At 41.4% G+C, this 21,561-nt stretch overlaps 1 protein-coding gene across 2 annotated transcripts in view; it reads right to left on the bottom strand.

Annotated features, from left to right (window-relative positions):
- Positions 1-19,999, bottom strand: part of glrba (glycine receptor, beta a) — a 29,386-nt gene extending 9,387 nt beyond the window's left edge. For both annotated transcript variants that reach the window (XM_072670325.1, XM_072670326.1), the window contains exons 1-7: positions 19,750-19,999; positions 17,565-17,693; positions 12,834-12,940; positions 8,148-8,215; positions 7,765-7,991; positions 5,924-6,006; positions 3,977-4,117 (exon numbers count right to left, since the gene is read on the bottom strand). In XM_072670325.1, coding sequence (XP_072526426.1) covers positions 3,977-4,117; positions 5,924-6,006; positions 7,765-7,991; positions 8,148-8,215; positions 12,834-12,940; positions 17,565-17,693; positions 19,750-19,754 — 760 coding nt within the window. In that variant the 5' untranslated portion in view covers positions 19,755-19,999. The remainder of the gene's footprint in view (positions 1-3,976; positions 4,118-5,923; positions 6,007-7,764; positions 7,992-8,147; positions 8,216-12,833; positions 12,941-17,564; positions 17,694-19,749) is intronic.
- Between the last annotated feature and the right edge of the window lie 1,562 nt (positions 20,000-21,561).

Genomic DNA, 21,561 nt, shown 5'->3' with positions numbered 1-21,561 from the left:
AAGCATTTATTAAAGGGTCTACATTATTAAAAAAACAATAATCATTTTTGGAATTGAAATAAGAGAGTGTAATGTACTCTGTAAACACTATTAATGTTTAAAAACATACAGAATCTATATATTTATACATGAACTAAGCTGCCTGTTTTTTCGGGTCTCCTTAAAACACATGTAACCATTATCTAACAGGTAAAACACTACAGGAAAAGATTATCAAAACCCTGCACCTAATACTTTGGGTTACACATAGAGCCCAGCCCATTCTTTTAACCCTATTCTAACCACCCACTAAGTTGCAAGCTCATCACATTATCAGGTATTCACCTGATTATCAGGTAGGCACCTCCCTTCGTTGGTGTTTGGCTGAATACGGTCTATGACTCCATAAGGTTCACTTTGGTGAGGCGTACCAGACCCACTTCTCTCCAAGCTCACTTCACAGAACTATCACTTAACCAACATCATAACTGTAGAACCACCCCGGCCTTCCTGGTGACTAGGGCCGAACCTAACCCCACTGGCATCGTTATTGCATCCTCAGAGCCACCAGTTCCACATGGACGCTACGCACTACAACAAACACACCGCATACTCACACTACATCGACGTGACACTGGCCTTCCTGGGGAGTAAGGCCGTACCCACCATTAAAATGCTAAAATATAGATAATATATCACATGCTATTTAATTAGGGACGTTTGCTATAAAGTGGAATAGGTTTTCCATTTTTTCCAAAACACCTTCCTGCCCCTGGGGTGCTTCCACCTGAATGTAGTTAATCCCTGTACTTTAGAATCACTTACACTCACTGAAGAGATGAAGCCACTGACTGCTAAGACTAACTGAAGCCTAGCTAAAGCCCGGCTGAAACCACATCCTGAAGACAAAGAGAGAGAAAGGGTGAAGTGATGGACTAGACTAGACTAGCAGTTTAACAGTCTCTCGAGGACTAGGTGCTAATTGTGCGGTTTATAGTCTCTTTTTGTCGCGTCTTTTAATATGTGTGTGTGAGTGTGTGTGTGTAAGAACAGGAGAACATAAAGTATAACACTGACCTTGTGTGAAAGCGGGTTGGAGAATTTTATAGTTCCTGATGTATGTGGGTGAGATAGATAGAGAGAGAGAGACCGCGGGACAGAGAGAGGTAGATTACACTAAGGTAGATTTATGCTGCTGGATCCTGTTATGTAAGAAGTGAATGGAGCATTACGTAATGGCACACACTCTTATCTCCTACAATAAAGCTATTTTACACTACTACACTATAGCATGTATAGCAATGTGTGTGTGTGTGTGTGTGAGTGAGAGAGAGAGAGAGAGAGATTACTAGCATCTGCTCTAAATTTTTCTTCATTACAGTAGTTTTATTTTTTTATTCAGTTAGTGAAACAATTTGCTCTATTTATCCACAGCATGAAACTAACATGTGAAATACACACACACACACACACACACACACACACACATAGGGTTACCACATGGGATCCTCCTGCGGGCAATTGTTTTTAATTCATCTCTCTTGTTCACGTGGCATGTGACAGTTATGATTATGAGGCACAGGGGTTAAGCATATACAAAAAACAGTGCACACACACACACACACGTTTTATAACACCTAGACAGACATATAGACAAAAAGACATATAGATAGATAGATATACAGATAGAGACAGACAGACACAGACACATCGATAGATAAATAAATAGATAGACAAACAGAGAGATATATAGATCGATAGACAGAAAGATAGATATATAGATAGATAAACAGACAGACAGATCTGAGACGATGAGACAGCATGGACAGCAAGGTATCAACCTTTAGCCTTTTTACCCTTGCTGCTAGTTTATTTCAATGGTTGGGCTATAAATACTGTAACAGTCCTGATACTGTATTTAAGTGCCTGTGTCTGCACAGATACTGAGACAGTATTAGGGTCTGTTGTGTTCTCGGGGACTGCCAGCCACTGACGGCTGTGGTATCACTGGACTGGCAGTTTCCTATTGATAGGGCCAGCGCTTAGATGACAGCACCTTTCAGGAGCTCTCATGGAACTGGTTCTTCATCATTCTTTGTCACAGTATCACCTCCTGATTGAGTTTGAGCAGCTCCTCGCTCATCTTTAATTCTATTTTGAAGGTTTGTTGCAGCTCTCTAAATCAATATTTCCAGTTTCCTGCACCCAGGAAAAATGCAGCTTGCTCTTCCAGTCTTACTAAGTTTACTGCTGGGTGGTTGTACGAGCTGATCCGTCCTCCGTCGTCTTCCTCAACAGAAATGTTCTCTGTTTGTTTTGAATGGTATCCAAAAAATGTGGTTAAAAAAGAAAGCACTGTCTGTAGCAGTTTCGCATTTGAAACAAGCCCTTCTAGTGGCAGGCTGCTGCCGAGCTGTCGCACCGCTTGCCACACATGGCCAGTATAAAAAGCTTAATTAACGCTGGAGAGCCCTGCAGCGACAATGCAGTTACCATGTTCTTCTATTTTTAAAAAAGTCTTTTGTTGACTTTAAAAGCATTAATTAAGCTTTGAAATGCAAACATGTTGCCAACAATTTTACATATGGTAAATAAGAAAGTACTACGTTGGGTGTTTTTAGGATGAAGATTGAAGGAATTCCATAGACACTCTGTCATCTGCAATAATCTGCATGACAAAACTTTTTTTGCCAACCTTCTTCAACCTTCTACAGCAGTGCTGCTGTGAGAGGCCGACAACTGGCGGGGTAGCAATGCTAACACCACAATAGAGATGAAAACATTGCAGTAGTGATGCTAACACTGCATTAGCAATGCTGGGCGAGGCCGGAGGTTGCGATGCCAATGCTGCATTTGCGATGCTGGGAGAGGCAGGCACAGTAGCAATGCTAATGTTGCAACGGCTATGCTAATGCTGTAACAGCAATGCTAATGCCACAATAGTGATATTAACGCTGCGGTAACAATGCTGGAACATGGCTTGGCAGTTTTTCCATTTTAAAAATTATTTAGCGGACAGTGGAACGGCTGATTGTGGGGAGATTTTTTTAAACCCCTTCCAAGACTCATCTGCATCTACAATCAAGGTCCCTGAAGGCCTCAGAGTGTTTATTGAATCTGGCCATGGTGATGTTCACCACTTACTTCAAAAATCAAGGGCAAACTATCTTATCGTCTGAGGTTTAAATTAGAAAGACAAAGATTTAAATGTGCTCTACCTGATTCTAATTTTATCTTAATAGTAATAGATCAGGAGGTATTCAAAGCTGTGCCTCACAGACACATTGCATTTCTATTATTTACATTTTACAAATTAAGTTATATCACCTTACATCAACAGAATAAATGTCCAACTATAGTCACTAAATGACCAAAGGTTGGTGGACACCCTTTCTAATGAATGCAATGCGCTAGCAGGAGCAGTGGAACTGTGTTTTCTGGGATGAGCTGGGGAGTGGGGATGAGGTGGGGCTATGATCATCCAACATCCAGACCTCACTTACGTTTTTGTCACTAAATGCAATTAAATCCTCACAATGCTACTTTATGATCTAGTAGAAACATTATCCAGGACAGTAGAGACTCCACCAAAAGCAGGATAAAATCTTTTTTTAAATTCCCATGCTTTCAGAAGAAATAATGAATGATCAGGGTGCCCCAATACTTTTGTCCACATCGTGTATGTTAAAACAGACAATGCTTTTCATGAGGGTGTCCTTATTTTTTCACATGACTGTAGATGAATCAGGTAGCGTACATTCAAAGCAAACGGTGAGTGGGTGAGAAAGTTGTGAGGAGCTACGCTTCACAGAAGCATTGATTCGGTCAGGCACAAATTGGGAACGCTTAGAAACGAGAGGTCAGCATTTTGTTGAAGTGCTCGTGGGAGGGTGGAAGTGTGTGCATGCTTGTACTGGACTGATAGCTCTTTGAAAACAATGAATAAAAAAAGAGTGTGTATGTTTGTACAAGCAGTCTGACACATGTATTGGAGTACCTGTTCCAGGGTAGAATTTCGTGCAGTTTCCGTACTCAATGTCCTCCTGTTTGACGTCAAACTGCGGCAGTGCAATTTCGTCCATCTGAACCGGGTCCCCAGACTGCCACATGAACACCAAGTCCTTGGTGGTGTAGCCAACTGCGGACACACACACACGCAAATACGTGCACCTTTCCCTTTACCTTTACGCGAAAACACATCCTTACTGATGACTGCTGAAATGCTGATATGTGGCAGTGGTGTTAACTGGACCTCCACTGATTACGCAAGTGACGCAAGACTGACTCTTAATTACTGATACGGCAATGACAGCTATTACAGACTATCGTCCTCCCTTTGAAAGCACTGAAATGTCAAGGCCAAATCTTTTTTTATGCTACACACCAAAGACATTCGGGTTTGAGATAAAAAAAAAACATGACACATTTAAACCCATCTATTTTTCAAGTGAGCTGAAATATTGTTAAATATTTGGTAAAACAAGATAGACCAACATGAAGGCCAGTGAGCTGCCTATGGGAGAAAAGCAGGCCATTCTGAAGCTGAGAAAAGAGCCTCAGAGCAATTGCACAAGCATTAGGTATTGCCAATACTGAATTGTCCTGAAAATGAAATAAACCACTGACGCACAACAGCCAGACTTCAAACAGGTCAGCCAAGTAAAACAACAGCATGATTGATGACGGACACATTGTGAGAGCTATGAAGAAAAACCCTAAACCAACACTTACGTGACTTAATAAACCCCCACAGAGCATTGGTGAAGGTATCACATACCACAAGATGCAAACTACTCATCAGTAGTAAGAATCAGATGGCCAGACTGAATTTGCAAAAATAAGTATTGAAAAATGAGATGGAATGGGGAGACCAAAATTAACCCCTGCCAAAGTGACGGAAACACCAAAGTATAGCGAAAGAAAAGATCTGCTCTTGGTCCAAAACATATAAGCTCATAAGTCAAACATGGTGGTGGTAGTGTTATGGCTTGGGCGTGAATAGCTGTTTCTGGAATGGACTGACTCATATTTACTGGTAAAGTAATTCATGTTGGTAGCAGCAGAATGAGCTTGGACTTACTAGTCTTGGCATCCCAGTGGGTATTGCACTGATAATACTACTGACTTAGCAATTTCCATTAGTACTGACACATCATTGAATTTTCTAGTGACAGATTACTGAATCTTCTACTGACACAACATTGACTATTCTTCTGACAACCAATGCCTACTATCACTGAATATTCTCCATTTATTATCCTGTGGCTATTCTGCTGACTCTGTGCACTGACACATCAATTCATTGACAATTCTATTGACACAATACTGACTGTGTATACACCACAAAAACTAGTAACATTCTACACTATTATACAAGCGTACTAATGACTACACAACATAGACAAAATTTACTTTACTATAGTGATATGCCAATGACTATACTATTCACTTTGATTACTGACATAACAATGGCTATTACTGGTAAAACAGTGACCATGATCTATTATACTGATAAAACAATTATTATTCCACTGACACGTATTATTGTCACACCAATGACTGTTATACCGCTACACCATTGACTAAACTGACTGTTGTCACTGTCACACCAATAACTATTACTGTTAAAACAATGACCATTCCCTATTCTACTGTACTGTAACAATAACTATACTAAAACTATACTACACCAGTGACTATACCACTGACATATATTACTGTCACCTCAATGACTGGTTTACTGATACACCAATGTCTTTACTACTGACTTTATTATTGTCACACCAATGACAGTACTACTGATGCATCAGTGACTGTGATACTGATACACCATCAATTACTCTTACTGATGAACTCATCACTATGCTACCGATATATATGGACACATAGCAACAGAAACATCTAGGGATACGTTTGTGTTGTTTGTGTGTGTGAGAGTTCTTACAGCTTTCTAGTTGCATCTTGCACAGTTGTGTGTCCATGGGGAAAAGAGTGAGATCCAGAGGACAAGACAGAGTGACTGACAACCTGCAATTATATAAACACACACCAACACACACACACAAAACTGGATTAGCATGTCCCTATATGCATTGACATAGTGTAACACAGAGAGTGTATTTAAATAGAAGACGAGAAGAGTATTTCATCAGAGTGCAGACAGACACACACACACACATACACTATCATGCTGCAAGGTTCATTAGGTCTGGCTGCATGTGGAGCTGCAGTAGCAGATGAGGGAAAGATTCAGAGTGTGTGTGAGGATGGGGGGGGGGGGGGATTGGCCTAAGGCTCCCACACACACATGGCGAGCAAAAATCCAGAACACTCTCATCTGCCATAAAGCCCTTTTTCAGACCACACAATACTGCAGAGCTTAAAACCCACTCAATACAGCCACTTATAGACCACTCAGTCGAACAGGGCAAGGCCCGCCTCCCTGAAACTGCCAGAGCATAGCGATCATCAGGACAGAGCAAAAAGTAGAGTATTAATGCTGATACGTGCTCTACCATTCACCACGAATTAATGTAAATTAATTAATTAACTACAGTGGACGCTCCATGGCTTTATAATGTGCTAATCCTCCATAATGGTTTAGGTTAGTGGTGTAAAGATTCATACACTTCAGAATTTAGTGGCGTCTTGATTTAACACATTTTATGACAAAGCAAAAGCAAAAAAACATCTGTTAAACATTTGTTAAAGCTGCTCTAGAATGAAAAATAAAACCTAAAATATCTGAGAGTTTGGTACATGGAAGTGATTAACAGTAAGCTTTAAAAACTGTTGTCTCTAAATTGAAAAGAATTTCCAGCATGTTTAAAACCAAGCTGCAAAACTGGCCAATTTCAAAACCCCTAAACTGTTATTAAAAATTCCTAACTCATTATATTTATATCCCACAGTCAGCATTAACCTAGTCCATTAGCGACGACTTTAGAAGAACTGGAGGCCAACCACAGGAAGCTGTGGAAGCAAGCGGGTGCTAGGCTAACAGTAAATGCTAGAGGCAGAAGGGCGACCAGAGAAAACAGTGGAGATAAGCAGGTGCTCTGCTTAAAGCTAAAGTTAGGCCATCTGAAGGAGGCAGAAAGGCTGGCCGAAGGAAGTCGTGGAGGTAAGCGCGTGCTTGGCTAAAAGCTAACACAAGGGGAGAATGGAATAATTCAGGCAAGCAAGCAGGTACTAGGGCAAATGCTTGGCCAACTGGAGGAAGACATGCAAGCAAGCAGGCACTAGGCTAGCTAATGCCAGGCCCACTGGAGGAGGCAAAGGGTTGACTTGAGGAAGTTGTGAGAGCAAGTGACTGACTCTGTGAGTTTCTCTACAACAAAACACCAACACCAATCCAATCTGAATGACCTTTTAAAATTACAGTTTTTACATTTTTAACCCAATATTAGTCATTTCTAATTCCCACCTATTTGTTCGACTCCTGCACATACTAGCATCAAGCACTCTAATAATCCCTTTTAAGGAGTCGCCTTACTCGACCCACCCAGGGAAAGTGAGGCCAGATGTGTTCTCTGGCTGTGGGCCCACCAGGGATTGAATCGTTGATCTCCTGATAATAGGACCATTACCTAGCTGTGGCACTCAGGAGCCCTGACTCCGTTCTCTGAAAGGTTTAATTACACAGAAATTTTGGAAAAAACAAAAACCCAGCAAAATTTCCATTTAATAATGTCAAAATCTCTGTTAACACATAGCATCCTTCAGCTACATGCTAGTCAATGTCAACACATCAAGAGCTTTTTGACCTTTTGACCAAAGGTTCACCTCATGCTGATGAGGACATCGCCATTGCGAAATATGAAGAGCAGGATGTTTTCCTGTGTGACATCGTGGAAGTTGGCGTTCTTCTCATTGGCGAAGAAAAGGTCGGGCTTCCACAGGCACTGGAACATTTTGGGATCCACAGTCAGTGCGTCCGACTTGAAGTCTGTCGGCAGGCGCAGGCGCGGGTCGTTCCAGCGCTGTCGAAGGAAAATGTTCACGCGGTAGTCCTGAGGAAATCACACAGACACATACAGCACAGAGAGAGACATTAGCTTTTTTAACGTTATAAAAATTTACATTTTTAACCATAAATTAAAATGTCTTACATAAATTAAATGTCTTAATAAAAAAAAGACACATTTGCTCCGGAGGGCAGTAATTACCATGGTGGTCTCCTGAATTGACCCAAAACTGTTGATGAAAATGTTCACCTTATCCTCCACTGGAATGCCTGCACACACACAGAAACACACAGTGCATGAATAATTGCATTCTAGTGGAATTTCTGTAACCGCACCGGCTATGTGCACATATGGTTCATTATGCTTTCTTAGGTCAGGTGTAATTGTGCGTGCATGCGTGTCTGAACTGGTACCTTCCCGCTTCCAGCCTCAGAAAATCATTAAACCCAACACAGCCAGATATTTAGACCTTGAACCTGTACGTATATTCACAGAATGCATGAGGAACACATGAGGTCTATTCCACACTGTCATGCAAGGCTAAGCGTAGAAGTGAAAGCCAGGCCCATAGATCTTCAGTGGTCCTGTATGACACGTCCTAATTCCACAGGGACACGGAGCCGAGCACTCTGCTGTGCGATGCTCGCTAGAGGTTTTTTCAATTATTCTGTGTGACACGAGCCGAGCGCGGCTCTGTCCTAAAATCAAATTACCAATCTAATGAGCTCGCCTATGACCGGACTTGTGACTTTCTCAGATTTACAAATTCTGGGTCTGGATTGGTTTAGTGAACAGCACTAGATCTCTGGATATCTTAAGGTCATTTCACAATAATTTGGCTATGAAAACACTGGGGGAAAAAAAGCGATGCATGGAATTTACTTGATTAAAATTTTAAGTACTTCTTTTTGTATATCCCAGCATATAAGCTAGGGAAAAATGCCCTTGGAGCAGAGAGGGTGTGCTCAAGGGGTAGTGATAGGTGTCTTGGTGGCCTCCCTCAGTAGTCTTCTTCTTGCCGGTCGCTCAGTTTTTGAGGACGGCCTGCTCTAGGCAGATTTACACGTGCCATTTTCCTTCCATTTCTTGGTATAGATAGATCCAGGGGAAGTTTAGTGACTTGGATTTTTTTTGTATCCATCCCCTGACTTATGCTCTTTAATAAGCTTTAAGCTTTAATAGTCTTAATGCTGTCCTCATATGTAGTCAGGAATACTGATCAACCAGTGACTGAAATTTTCAGACAGGTGTCTTAATATTACAGTCACATTCACTGCACTCAGGTGATCTCTGTTACTCTAACTGTGAGAATACTTGCACCAACTGCCTGCTGGACCTCTGTTGAATCAGGTCAGTCACTTTAGAGGGGGTGAATATTCATGCAGTCACTAGACTCCTTAAGGTTGTTTCTGATCATTTAAAGAATTGTGGATTTTTCAGCAGTGTCGATCTGCAACTATTGAGCTCACCAGTGTGCTCCTTCTTCTCAATTACATTCCACACAGTTGTTTTGTTTATCTTCTCAAAAGGCCTGGCCTTCTGCTCTCCAGAAAAGCTCTTCTAGACCATACAATGCAATACTTTGTGGATAAGATTGTTGACCCTTCTAAAGCGTCTTATTGTATTGTTTTATTTTCAAGAATTTATTCATCCATTATGGATTTTTTTAATGAACTCATAGCTACATTTGTTGTACTGTGATTAATTTGATATCTGTTGAAGAAACATTTTTCTGTTTGTATTTCACATAACATTTTTATGAAAGTATTTTATTGTGAATTTTATGCCTTCTCGTGACTTTTGTTATAAAAATGTGCTACAAATAAAAGCGTACTTACTTAATGGACTTTTTAATGCTTTTTCAATGCTAGGCAAGAGGCAAGCGTGCCTTATATGACCAGAATAAGTGAGTTTGTCATACCTTAAATGTTTATAAAATACAAATGCTCTTAAACACTAATTACACACTTGTATTAGAGAAAACTGTACTGGTAATATTTCTGGTAGTACTTGTCAGTACTGTTCTTAGCACAAAGCTAAATTATTATAGTTGTTTTAACTTTTATTTTATGTTTGTATGAATCTGATTGGATGCTTTAAGTTAAAATAATAAGACTAAAATCTACTGGAACTGGATTCTTTTAGCAACATAACTAGGAGATACTTGTCACTTGAGTAAAAGTGTAAAAGTAAAATACTCAAAGTACAATTCTTACAAATGTAATACTTAATTACTTTTCTAAGAGAATCCAGTTAAAATGAAGAAAGTAATACATAGAAAATAATGGTAACTGTCATTTCTGACACCACTGGCCAAGCATTTGGACCCTGAATGTGATTTTAAGTAGTTTTTAAGCAGTAAGAGTAAACACACTCAACTGAATAAAAAACGTATAGCTGTTTAATAGCGACCCAAGACACAACAACTCGCATATTTTTGAAGATCAACAGCGATGACATCATAGTGGCCACTGTGATGATGTCATAGTTGGGTTCTATTCAAGGTTGAGGATTTTGAGGAGAGGTTCTTCTTCACTCAGCACTGCACTGACAGTTCTCTGATACGCAGCAGACTGTTTCTCTGAAATTAAGAAGATAATGTTGGCTGTTTCTCCAAAAACGGACTTCAGTTGTCTTCTGTTGTCGGCCCAGCACCTCCCAGGCCTGGTTCCATATGGAAGCAGACGGGAGCTGCCCATCTCTGTGTCTGAAGGGGTGTTTATGTTCTGGGGACACCGGACACAGGTTCTGAAGACAGCTGTCTCCTGCATCAGCCTTGGTACGCTCGGCTACAGCCTTCAGCGCATCAAGACCTGGCAGAGAGAGACGCAGGCCACAGACTTTGGAAGGCTGGAAGCAGCTCTGGCCCCAACTACCCTACTGGCAACTCATTTTCAAAGCTGCCTTTCTACCCGAGGCCTTGCATCTTCTGGACTGAAGCCACACCTCCAGACGTGTGCACTGTCCACCTCTACATCCTCCATGCTGAGAGATACCATTTTGGGCCTGGTCACAGCACTGGCTCTGCCTACTTGCCGTGCTCTTGGTTTTCAACCTCACCTTCCCTTTCAAAGCTGTGTGTCTTCTGGTTTGAAGACTTCCAGCCTATACTTTTCTATATTCTCCATGCTGGGAGATCCAATTTTGAGCCTGGTCGCAGCACCTGCTCAGCCTTCCTTCCGTGCTCTAAGCCATGCACCTTTTGATTTGAGGACTTCCAGACCATCCTCTTTTCGATTCTTCATGCTGGAAAATCCCATCTTGGGCCTGGAAGCAGCTGTGGCTCCACCTACTTTACGTGGTCTCCGATTTCAACTCATACAGAACAGAACCAGGCAGACAGTGTGCAGAAGAAGACCCGGTGCTTAGCTTGAGGCTGGCGTTAGATCATGCAGGACTTACACAGAGCTACACTCTGGATGATTGGATACTATGCTCAGCATTGCAAGGACTTTTCTTTAAGTATTACTATGTTTTATTATTACCATAATTATTAATAAATTCCTTCTTGAGAATTGAAAAATAATGTGTTGGTTGTGTTTCCTAACCTGCAAAGGCCATGTGTGTCCAAAATTAGGAAACTTGCATATTAATTTCATAATACTTACTTAATTATATATTTGAATCTTAATAACAAAGTAATACATTTTGATTTGGGGGTTAATAGAGGATGTTTACTTCCTAATGATATTCCAAAGTACTCTAAGTTGATTTTGGTAACCCCAAGGTTTGACCAATGCCTGTAATGGGTTTATTCTATAGCCGTTTTGACTTTCACTTGCACTGCTTTTGTCCTCACGTTGAACAATGTCAACTAATTATGACTCCAAATTAGGTTGAAAGCATATAAACAAGCCTAGGTATCTAATGCCTGCACTACTGAAGCAATGGAACACACCTGAACAATTATGAACATGTGAAGCCAAATGTCTCAAACATTATAAGGCTCTGAACAGAGAGGTACTGTGTTAAAAAAAAGTGTTGGAATTTTAATTATACATCATTTTAATGTATACACATGCCCTTAGATAAAATTATTTTATTTGGTTATGTGATGCCTACTGTGGTGTTGAGCTCATTACCAACTTTACTGTAGTTATTTATTCTATTATCTTAAAATGAGGACAGTATTTCAAAATTAGGATGTGTCTGCGGTGTCAGATTTCTGTGTCTGTATAGCCAAATAAGCTTATACATTCATGGGCATTTAAAAGAGCCGCAGGGTGGGGGGCTTGGAGGAACCTTTAAGAAAAGGTTTTTAGCACCTTATGAGTTTCCTTATCAGTTTCAAACTGAAGAAACGCCCAAAGTTCTTCAAGGATCTCATACTTTTAACAGTGAGGCTGTGGCCGAGCTAGATAAGCAAAGCAAAAGCCTAGCGAGTGGGTTACAGATCCAAAACCAGGAAAAAAAAAAGTCGCTCGATCATCAGTCGCTTGATTGCAGACTGTAAGCCAGCTAACTAAGATGATGCTAACTTCTCTCTCCTGATTCTGAGCAGTTTAACATGTGTAATTGTCAGATTGTTTGTGCAGTGTTCACAGGGCCTGTGAGCAAACTGAACACTGTATACCGCAGTAATACTTTCAGAAGGTATGATGGTATGAAAAAATTGGATACCACCCAACGCTATCTGGAACGTCCTTTAATCATGTCTGATTGGTTCAATTTTAAATGTTAAACTGTGGAACAGAGTGAGGGGCATATAAAAGAAAAATTTGTCTTTGTCCCAAACATGATGGAGGGCACTGTAGTTCATACTAAATCACACCATGTTGTTCTGTTCTGACTGCAGCGATAGCTGTAATCCCAATTGTGACGGCCAGAGAGCTCAGTGTCCTACTGTAAGTGCATTAAGCAGTGTCCATGTTGATAAATGGTCAGTACCTTTGAAGTTAGGCCGGATACGGGAGTCGTAAGTCACCAGCAGGCGGTTGAGGATGTTGCTGGTTGAGTTGGCAGGAACTCGATCAAGGTCTTCAGCCGATAACTGGCTGTAAGGAATCAACGCACACACAAAGACAGATATATACACACACACACACACACACACACACAGAATTCAACACACCTGCGCAGACTGTACAAATGATCTGCATTTTAGCTTCATAAAGTCAGTAAGTAGAGTTGATTGAACCTCCAATAATAAGCGACAGCTACATAAACCCAGATTCTAATGAGATCTGAGCGCCACTGGGGAATCTAAGCGGTCTTGAATAAAGAGGATGAGTTATGATGACACAGAAAGGCTAAATCATTTTTTTTACAGTGCAGCGATTTAACAGGCATGAAACCTGGAAGCCTCCGATAAACCCAGTGCTGAAAAGCGCTAATTAAACCACACACACTGGACCTTTGTGAGACCAGGAGGCTCTATAATATTCCTTAGTCTTTCAGCAATAGTGAACATTGTTTCATTCATTGTTTCACTGGGTTTTACAATGTTCACAGGATTATAGGCTTTTCGTTTCTCAGTGAGGAGCTGAGTTAAGCCACAGCAACGATATACACCCCTTACAAAATACAAGGTGGGGGGGCAATGAGTGGCTCAGAAGGCCAAAAGCCTGACACTATGGTCCAAAAATTGTAAGCTGGCACAGGCGTCTGCTGGCTGAAGTTGGGCATCCAGCGTTTTACAATTAATGTGATTATTTGTAGGACAAGTCACTTGTTTTAACAACATGCTATAAGAAGCATGTCTTTAAATATGTTTATTAAAAACATATTTGGAGGGTTTTTTTTTTTTGCTATTTACCAAAATAGGTATTTTATCCCTGGGCTTTCTCGATTATTAAGTTTTATTGTTTTCATTCATCTGTATGAAATTGTATAAATACTACAATAGAAAAACAATTGTTAAATATTCAAAATGTTCATTGTTGTGCTTGAACGCTGTTCAATCATTGTCAATGGAAACACATAATTATATTGACCTGGAGCCCAGCTGCACATTTGCACATGTTTATTATCCAGTTATTAATCCTCCTGTGGAAACTGTTGTGAATTAGTTGGTGACAGTTTGATTTAGCATATCCCAGGGTTTTATTTTAGGACCTATATAATTTAGGTCAATTGTAACAGTAATGTAGTTATGAAAGTGTGGGCTACAGGATATAAGGGGTTAAACACATACCAGCACACAAATGCAGTATTCAATTTAGCTGTCAGTCCAAAAAAATGTTCACTGCAGGAAACATGGACACAGTGTTTTTTTCATTCCCTTCCTTTCTGTGTAGAAATAAAGCCAAAACAGTTTGCAGATTTGCAACCTGAGTCTGCACATTACAGACCAGAGACGAAGCCTACTCATTTGGTAGACCCGGGCTGTTTGTTCTTTGAAACATATGGGAATAGGCGGAACTACACATCATACTGAAACCAGCCAGCAGAGGCGCTAGACCTGTGGTTGCTTCACTTTTTTGTGTTTGAAATTACAGCAGAAATTATGGGGTCCTAGATAGATAGATAATTCTACCTGTGCCACAATACGAAAAACACCCTTAAACAGGAACACAACTGATTTTTTCATTTTCAGTTTCTGCCCTGGCTGCCCTGGAATCTGTAAACAGGAGACAAGTCCACAATGATGTGGACCACCCAACATAGTATATCTACTTTCCTGTGAATTATGTTGCACGCCCACAGCGGGAGTTGCAATCCCTGGTTCTGGGAAGATCCATTACAACAGCTAATGCTTTGAAAAAATAATGACAGAAAATAACACAAAATTTGACATGACAGCTTGGGCCTGTTTCATAAACACTACCTCTGTGTGCTGTGAGCAATGCGGCAGCATGACTGCGACAGCCTGTGGGCACTGGTCATTGACATACACAGGCTTTGCGTGACAGAGCAACGCAACAGGTTTTTCATTAAAATCGTCACTGCTTGTAGGCAAGTTGTACAGACATCCTTTCCCTAATGGATAAATACTCAAATCAGCTATTTTGCTTTTTTCACTGCATGTTGCAAAGCCTAGTCTGCAGCAGAGATAGGCTGCATTTCTTGACCTCTACGTCATAGAAGGCTGTTCCAAAGTGAAGAACCTTTTGTATACAGTCCAGAAATGCAGCCTACCAAACACCAGTCTTTGGTCTTCATGGCTTTATCGGAATGTTTCTGCCCTTTTTTTTTAATAAATTATTTTATTTTGCTAAGTAAATTGCTCATTATGTGCTATTTTGCGTTTTGGTTGTGCTACCCAGTGTCAAACAGAGGAGAATGGGTTGCTAGTTAAGGGCCTGGACTTGGATATTTTATCAATAGCACTCAGCACTACAACCCAAACATGGTAAAACTACGTATTCATGACTACCCGCCCTTGACTAAGAGTGGACGACACTCTGGTCACTCAGACCTGCTCCTTTAGGGGCCATTGGGTTACGATAAGATTCAGGGTCTACTGACCCTGAATCAGCACTGCAACACTGTGACTGAACCTCCTCTGCCTTACAGGGTGGTTGTCTGGGTGAAACCACGAGTGCATGTGCGTGTGTGTGTGTTCTGTTTTATAATTCCCACCCTGATACGAAAACATGACAACATTTCCTGTCAAAACAATGACAGCCACATTGTGCTGGTCCCTGCAGCAAGATGTCCCCATAACGTCAGAAGTTTGTCATGTTTTTGCTTCTTCTGATTCTCATGTTTCTCTTAAAAAGTTACAGCAGCCCAAAGATTTGCTTGTGCTGAGGTTAGATTTGGGCTGGGTGTAGCATAGCAGCATTTAGTGACCGTAAAACAGAAGCACATGGAAATTCCCAGTGTGCTAACTAGAATGTCATGGGGTACAGTGCAAAGAAATGATTCCAAGCACAACAATCTGCTTAGCTTTCCCTAATGCTTAAGAAATCACCAGAATGGACCACATTAAATTACTGAATAATGACAAACATGTTCAGAGCACAATTTGTAATACGAGGTTGGAATACTACGGATGCACAATTCAGAATCTGAGAAAGTCCTGAGCTACATGCCTTACACATGAGGTTAATTGTGTTATGTTAATGGCAGATTTCAGTTCATTTGCGCCATCACTGTTATGTTAATACACTGTTCACACTGTTAATAAACTGCCAGTTTCTGCCAGTGTGGTATATTCTGAACTACAGCAACAAAAAATATCATATAGTTGATTACAAACGTACAACATTGTTATTGTTCTAAAAGGGGAATTCCACCAATTTTTCAAAATTGTGTATAATTCAGTCATTGTCATCCGAAGTGTGAATTGCTTTTGGAGAACCCTAACAGTTCAGATACAGTACAGAGGTGGTGATGGGAACCATGGGGTTCCGATGTCTACAATGGAAATGAAAACTTCAGCGAATGTTCTACCATAAGACTCTAATGCTACATCATCTTTACCAGACTTTACTTTAAAAGTGCTCTGCTCACATGCCTACTTTGCTGCTTTCAGATGCTAATGTTTCAGCTTTTCCCTCCTTCCTTCTCACCACCAGTTTGATTCCACCCAGTTGCTCAGGGTTTGGCTCCACTTCTGCCTTCCATGTATAGCAGGATCCAGACCTGCACTGACAACGGGGCCTACCCCAAAGACTTAAGCTTAGAATTATTATTATCCTCAAATTGTTAAAATTATAGTAAAGATGAAAAGTTTTGTTCTTGCACACTTGCTCCTGGAGTCTTCTGGTAGAAATATACTGTAGCAAATGACTTACAAACACCTGAACATGTCTTCCCATTTTTATATGGACTGTTGATGATGGCAAATAGTAAATGACACCAATAGTAAATGGTAAAACGAAACCAAAAATGTTTTTATTTGGGCACTATTTTACCTCCCAACACCCTGTATGCACCTCTGCACCATTAATGTATTTAGAAAAATACATTATAGACCAATATTTTCTGGCAAGTATCATAAAACAGTGGCTCAGGTATCAGTACTCATTAGTTTGAGTATTGATAACTTTCGTCTGGTTCCATTCGCCACCCCGTGAACAATTCTGAGAGTTAGCTTCCCTAGAATAGAGGGATTCACACCAAACCACTGTAAATGACTTTGCTTACATCTACACTGTTCAATCATGCAGAATTTGTCAAAAGACCAGTAGAAACCAGTAGAATTCCTCATTTAAGAACAAGTATTTGAGTACTTGTTTCAGAAACACAATTGAGTATTCAAATCCAGTAAAATTGAGTCCTAGAAATGACCAATTAAATGGCTTAGGTCTCAAATAAGTCTAGGTTCTTAAGTAATAGTAATTATTATTAGTAAATTACAATACCTATACAGGTTACTAGCATAGAATTGCACAGTTAGTGATAAAAAGAGTTCAACAAAGCGGTTATGCTATCGACCTAACCTGCACTGCTAAAACATATCATATATATAACATATATGACACTAAAAATATCCCCTACAATCTCATGTGTATTTGCCTCTTGAACGAGACTAAATATTCCCAAGGTGATGAAAGCACTGACGGTTTGGCACTCTGGGGCATTTTGCTTCATGATGACCTGGCTTTGGTTTCAGAGGTTACCCTAAGAGCTAAGATTGGCGTAGCGCAGCAGCATTTAGACACAGCTACACAAAAGCTCATGGAAATGAGCGTGCGAGAGAGAGAGAGAGAGAGAGAGAGTCAGACTCACGAGGGACAGATGACTTGTTTGCCCTTCTTGCCTTTCTTGGGTTTGCCTCCTTCTTTAGCCGTGCCCTCAGCAGAAAACTGAACCAGCAGCAGCAACAAGAACAGCCCCCTCAGAACCATGACTGCACACCTGCACCACACGCATACACACACACACACACACACACATACATAAACACACACCACAAATACAAAGCTAGTGCTAAACCACAGCACACCCCCATACAAATTCTCAGCTTTCTCAACAGCTCAGGTCTGTTAATGAGGCTGTCAATCTGGCCTGATACTCGACAGTTTCTTATCGGAATTTTCCGTTCCACCTTAACTGCAGCAGCTGTCCAAATGTTTGTGGACACCTCTTCTAATGAATCAGCTACTTTACGTTGCACCCATTGATGACACAGATGTGCAAATGCACACACACACACAAAGCTTGTCTAGTTCCTGCAGAAGTATTTTTAATAGAATAGGACTCTCTGGAGCAGATCAACATGAACCTATTGGCACCATGCCTCCTAATGCCAGGTGTGGGCTAGAGCATTGAGCTGTGGAGCAGTGGAACTGTGTCCTCTGCAGTGATGGTTGGTGCTCCATCCACTACTTTTAGGAGGAGTTTGGGAGTTGGAGGTGAGGTGGGGTGGTGTTCATCCAACATCCTGACCTCACTAAGGCTCTTGTCACTGAATGCAGTCAAATCCTCACAGAATCCTCCTCCACAATTTTGTAGAAAGCCTTCCAAGGACAGTAGTGACAGTTACTCCAATAAAAACAGGATACACTCCTTTTTAACACTTGACTTTGGACGAAACAATGAACGAGCAGGTGTCCCAATACTTCCGTCCATATAGTGTACATGCAGGTGCTGGAATGTAACTGCTGCACCTCTTAGGCTGGAATGGAGCATTTGTAGAACTGTAGGTTGTTTCGTCATCAACACACTACTATTCTCACAGCTCCACACCACTGATACACACACGCACTCACACACACACACAAAACAAGGGAAAACTGGTCAGTGTACAGTTTATCCTGTCTTAAACTGACTCAGCATTGCAAAATCCCCAAAACAGCTCTAAAACAGGAATCACCAATAACGGAGTCATGCAGAGCGGTACAACACGACGCTACATTCTGGTAACAGTGGTGGTGAAGGGAACCGATTGCTGAAGAGCTGGATGCCTTTTAAAAGCTATATCACACAGAGTTATGATATAAAATGGTTATGAATACACTCATGCACTCACTAATAATGCTTTAGCATGTTAGCAAGATACAAATTGTAGCCTAAAATGTATTTTTCTTTACAAGCCATCATGGTGGAAATATACATACAGGATGTTGTGAGGTAAAATAGTCCTTAGTAGTATTTTTTATAGATATTTCTAATATTATATCTTTATTTTACCTCTGTATTTCATCCAAAACCCTGAAGACGAGTGCAGGGTTCAGTGCTGGGGTTGGACAGTAAACAGAAATGGCCATATTTGTGTTGTTGACATCGTGACAACATCCTGGTTCCTGTCACCTTTAGAACCACTGTAAATTCTCTCTATAATGAACCAATGAATTTAATAATAAATCATTTTTAATAATTTTGACCCCCCCCCCCCCCCCTCCCCTCTCCTTTAATACACACCTCAGGGAGGCCTGACTGAAGTCGCCCAGAAAACAAAAGCCGTCACTTCAGCGCCTTCCACTCGCACGCGACCAACAATTTGGCGCCAAGTCACGCGTTCTAACTTTGGCGCGCGCTAATTAAAGCGCGAATTACCGTCTAATGAATGATTAATGGTGATAAAATGCTGAGGGCGAGAGTGGAGAGCTAAACTCTGGACCGGATCCAGCACCACCTCACTGCGTCTCTGCAGTACATATGGAAGGTGGAGGAGGGGGGGGGTCTCGCGCATTCTCACGAACAAACAAACAAACAAATTAACATGTAAACGAACAAACAAACAAACAAACACGAGGCTAAATCTGACGACCCTTCCGCGAGGGTTATGGAGGCAATGGGAAAAGTTGCAGTGTCATGTGGGGACGCGGGCGCGAGCACACACACACACACACACACACACACGCGCGCACGCACACATACACTCTCCAGGCACTTGTCCTTGACGTCGAACCCTGAGGGGGAAACAAGCTTGAAAAATTACGTCACGGGAATGATAACGATGCTGTCTTACCTCATGAAGTTAACGAATAGCGTAACCGTCCTCTCCTCGCGCACGGTTGTAGGTCTCAGCGCGCCCGGCTGAACGAGCCCATCTCTCGCAGTGAGAGTGACTGTGTGTGTGTGTGTGTGTGTGTGTGTGTGTGATTGAGAAAGAGAGAGAGAGAGAGAGAGAGAGAGAGAGAGAGAGCAGTTTGCAGCACTTCTGGATGTGTAAAGTAGGCGCGCGCACGCGTCGGTGTCTGTGTGTGTGTGTGTGTGTGTGCGCGAGAGCGAGAGTGAGGGAGAAAGAGAGAGAGAGAGCAGTTCCTGTCCCGGCGGAGGTGGACTGCGCGTGCACGCACGTGTCCCACTGCATGCGCATGCTCTCGTGCGCGCGCCATTCGGAACGTCCCGGCTCGAGCGAGAGTTTCGCGGGGGAAAAAGATCCGAAGGACTGAACAGAGGGGAAATGACTGAACTGGGGGTCTGGATTAAACTGGAGACAAGTGTAATTTTGAACAGAGGAGGTGTGTATAAACTGTAGGTGTGTGTGTGTGTGTGTGTGTGTGTGTGTGTGTGTGTGCGCGTGTGTGTTGGGGGGAGGGAGGGAAGGCTGGGGGAGTCGAGTCTGCACCGCTATGCTAACCGTCCTTCGTGTCACATTGAATGAAGAGTTTTCTACCCAGATTTATACCGGGACAGTGCACTAAACGAGGCCATGTGTTAGTGGGCGCTTGTGCCTGTATTGAGCTCTTTGTGGGGACACAGCTATATATGAACAAAGGCTTTGGGACACCTGCTCATTCATTGCTTTTTTTCTGAAATCAAGGATATTAATAAAAGTTGAAGCTGAGTAACTGTCTCTACTGCCCAGGGAAGAAGGCTTTCTACTAGATTTTGAGGTCAGAATGTTGGATGCACGGAGCACCATCCATCATTCCTGAGAATGGGCTCACTTCTGGGGGGCTTTATACCCCTCTAGCCCACACCTGGCATTAGGCAGCATGGTGCCAATAGGTTCATGTATATCTGATCCAGAGAGTCTTATTATATTGGCAGACAAGCTGTGTGTGCGCGCGCTTGCACATCTGTGTCAGCAATGGGTGCAACGTTAAGTAGCCGAATGCATTCATTGAAAGGGGTGTCCACAAACATTTGGACATGTAGTGTGTATATAGAGGCTAATAATATAACCTATAACAGTAGATGTACACTCACCAAGCTCCTTATTAGACGTTTTCACATAAAAAGGTGTATTTTCTCACCATAGGCATACAACTAAAGAACAAATAAAGGTGACCAAGCACATAAACTAAAATATAATTAAAAATACGAACAAGTAAAAATGACCAACAATTAGGGATGTTCTGATCCGAGTCCCTTAATGCTGAGTTTCAGCCGATAACGATCCGATCTCATTGTATAAATAATCCAGTCCCACAGTTTAGATAAAATGAGCTTCTGATTAATCCGCTCAGTAAAATCCCTTTATTTTTAGTAATAATAATAATCAGTTTCTACAATGAGACATTCTGGACTGATTGGTTTAGTTTGGTAGATACTTTTCTTAAAATGACATCTTATAATCCAGCCTGACTCTCCTCCTGACAATCAGCTCCCAGCTTCTATAAAACACTGCAGTAGTGGTACACATTGGACTGATATCTGTTGTGGTTGGTCTACTGGTGTGTAATAACTGGTTTATAGTGGGTGAATGTGCTGTGTATGATTTGGTTTCTATAGTGTATGTGTGTGTATTAGCATTAGTGCTAGCCTCCACTCAGTTCTGAATGGGCCCTCCAGAAAAACATCATTTTTTAAAGGTTCAGATATGATCGTCTGT

The sequence above is a fragment of the Salminus brasiliensis genome, chromosome 24 (genome assembly GCF_030463535.1).
Source record: "Salminus brasiliensis chromosome 24, fSalBra1.hap2, whole genome shotgun sequence".
Lineage (NCBI taxonomy): Eukaryota > Metazoa > Chordata > Actinopteri > Characiformes > Bryconidae > Salminus > Salminus brasiliensis.
Note: the sequence above shows the minus strand (reverse complement) of the source record. Positions and strands in the feature narration are given on the sequence as shown.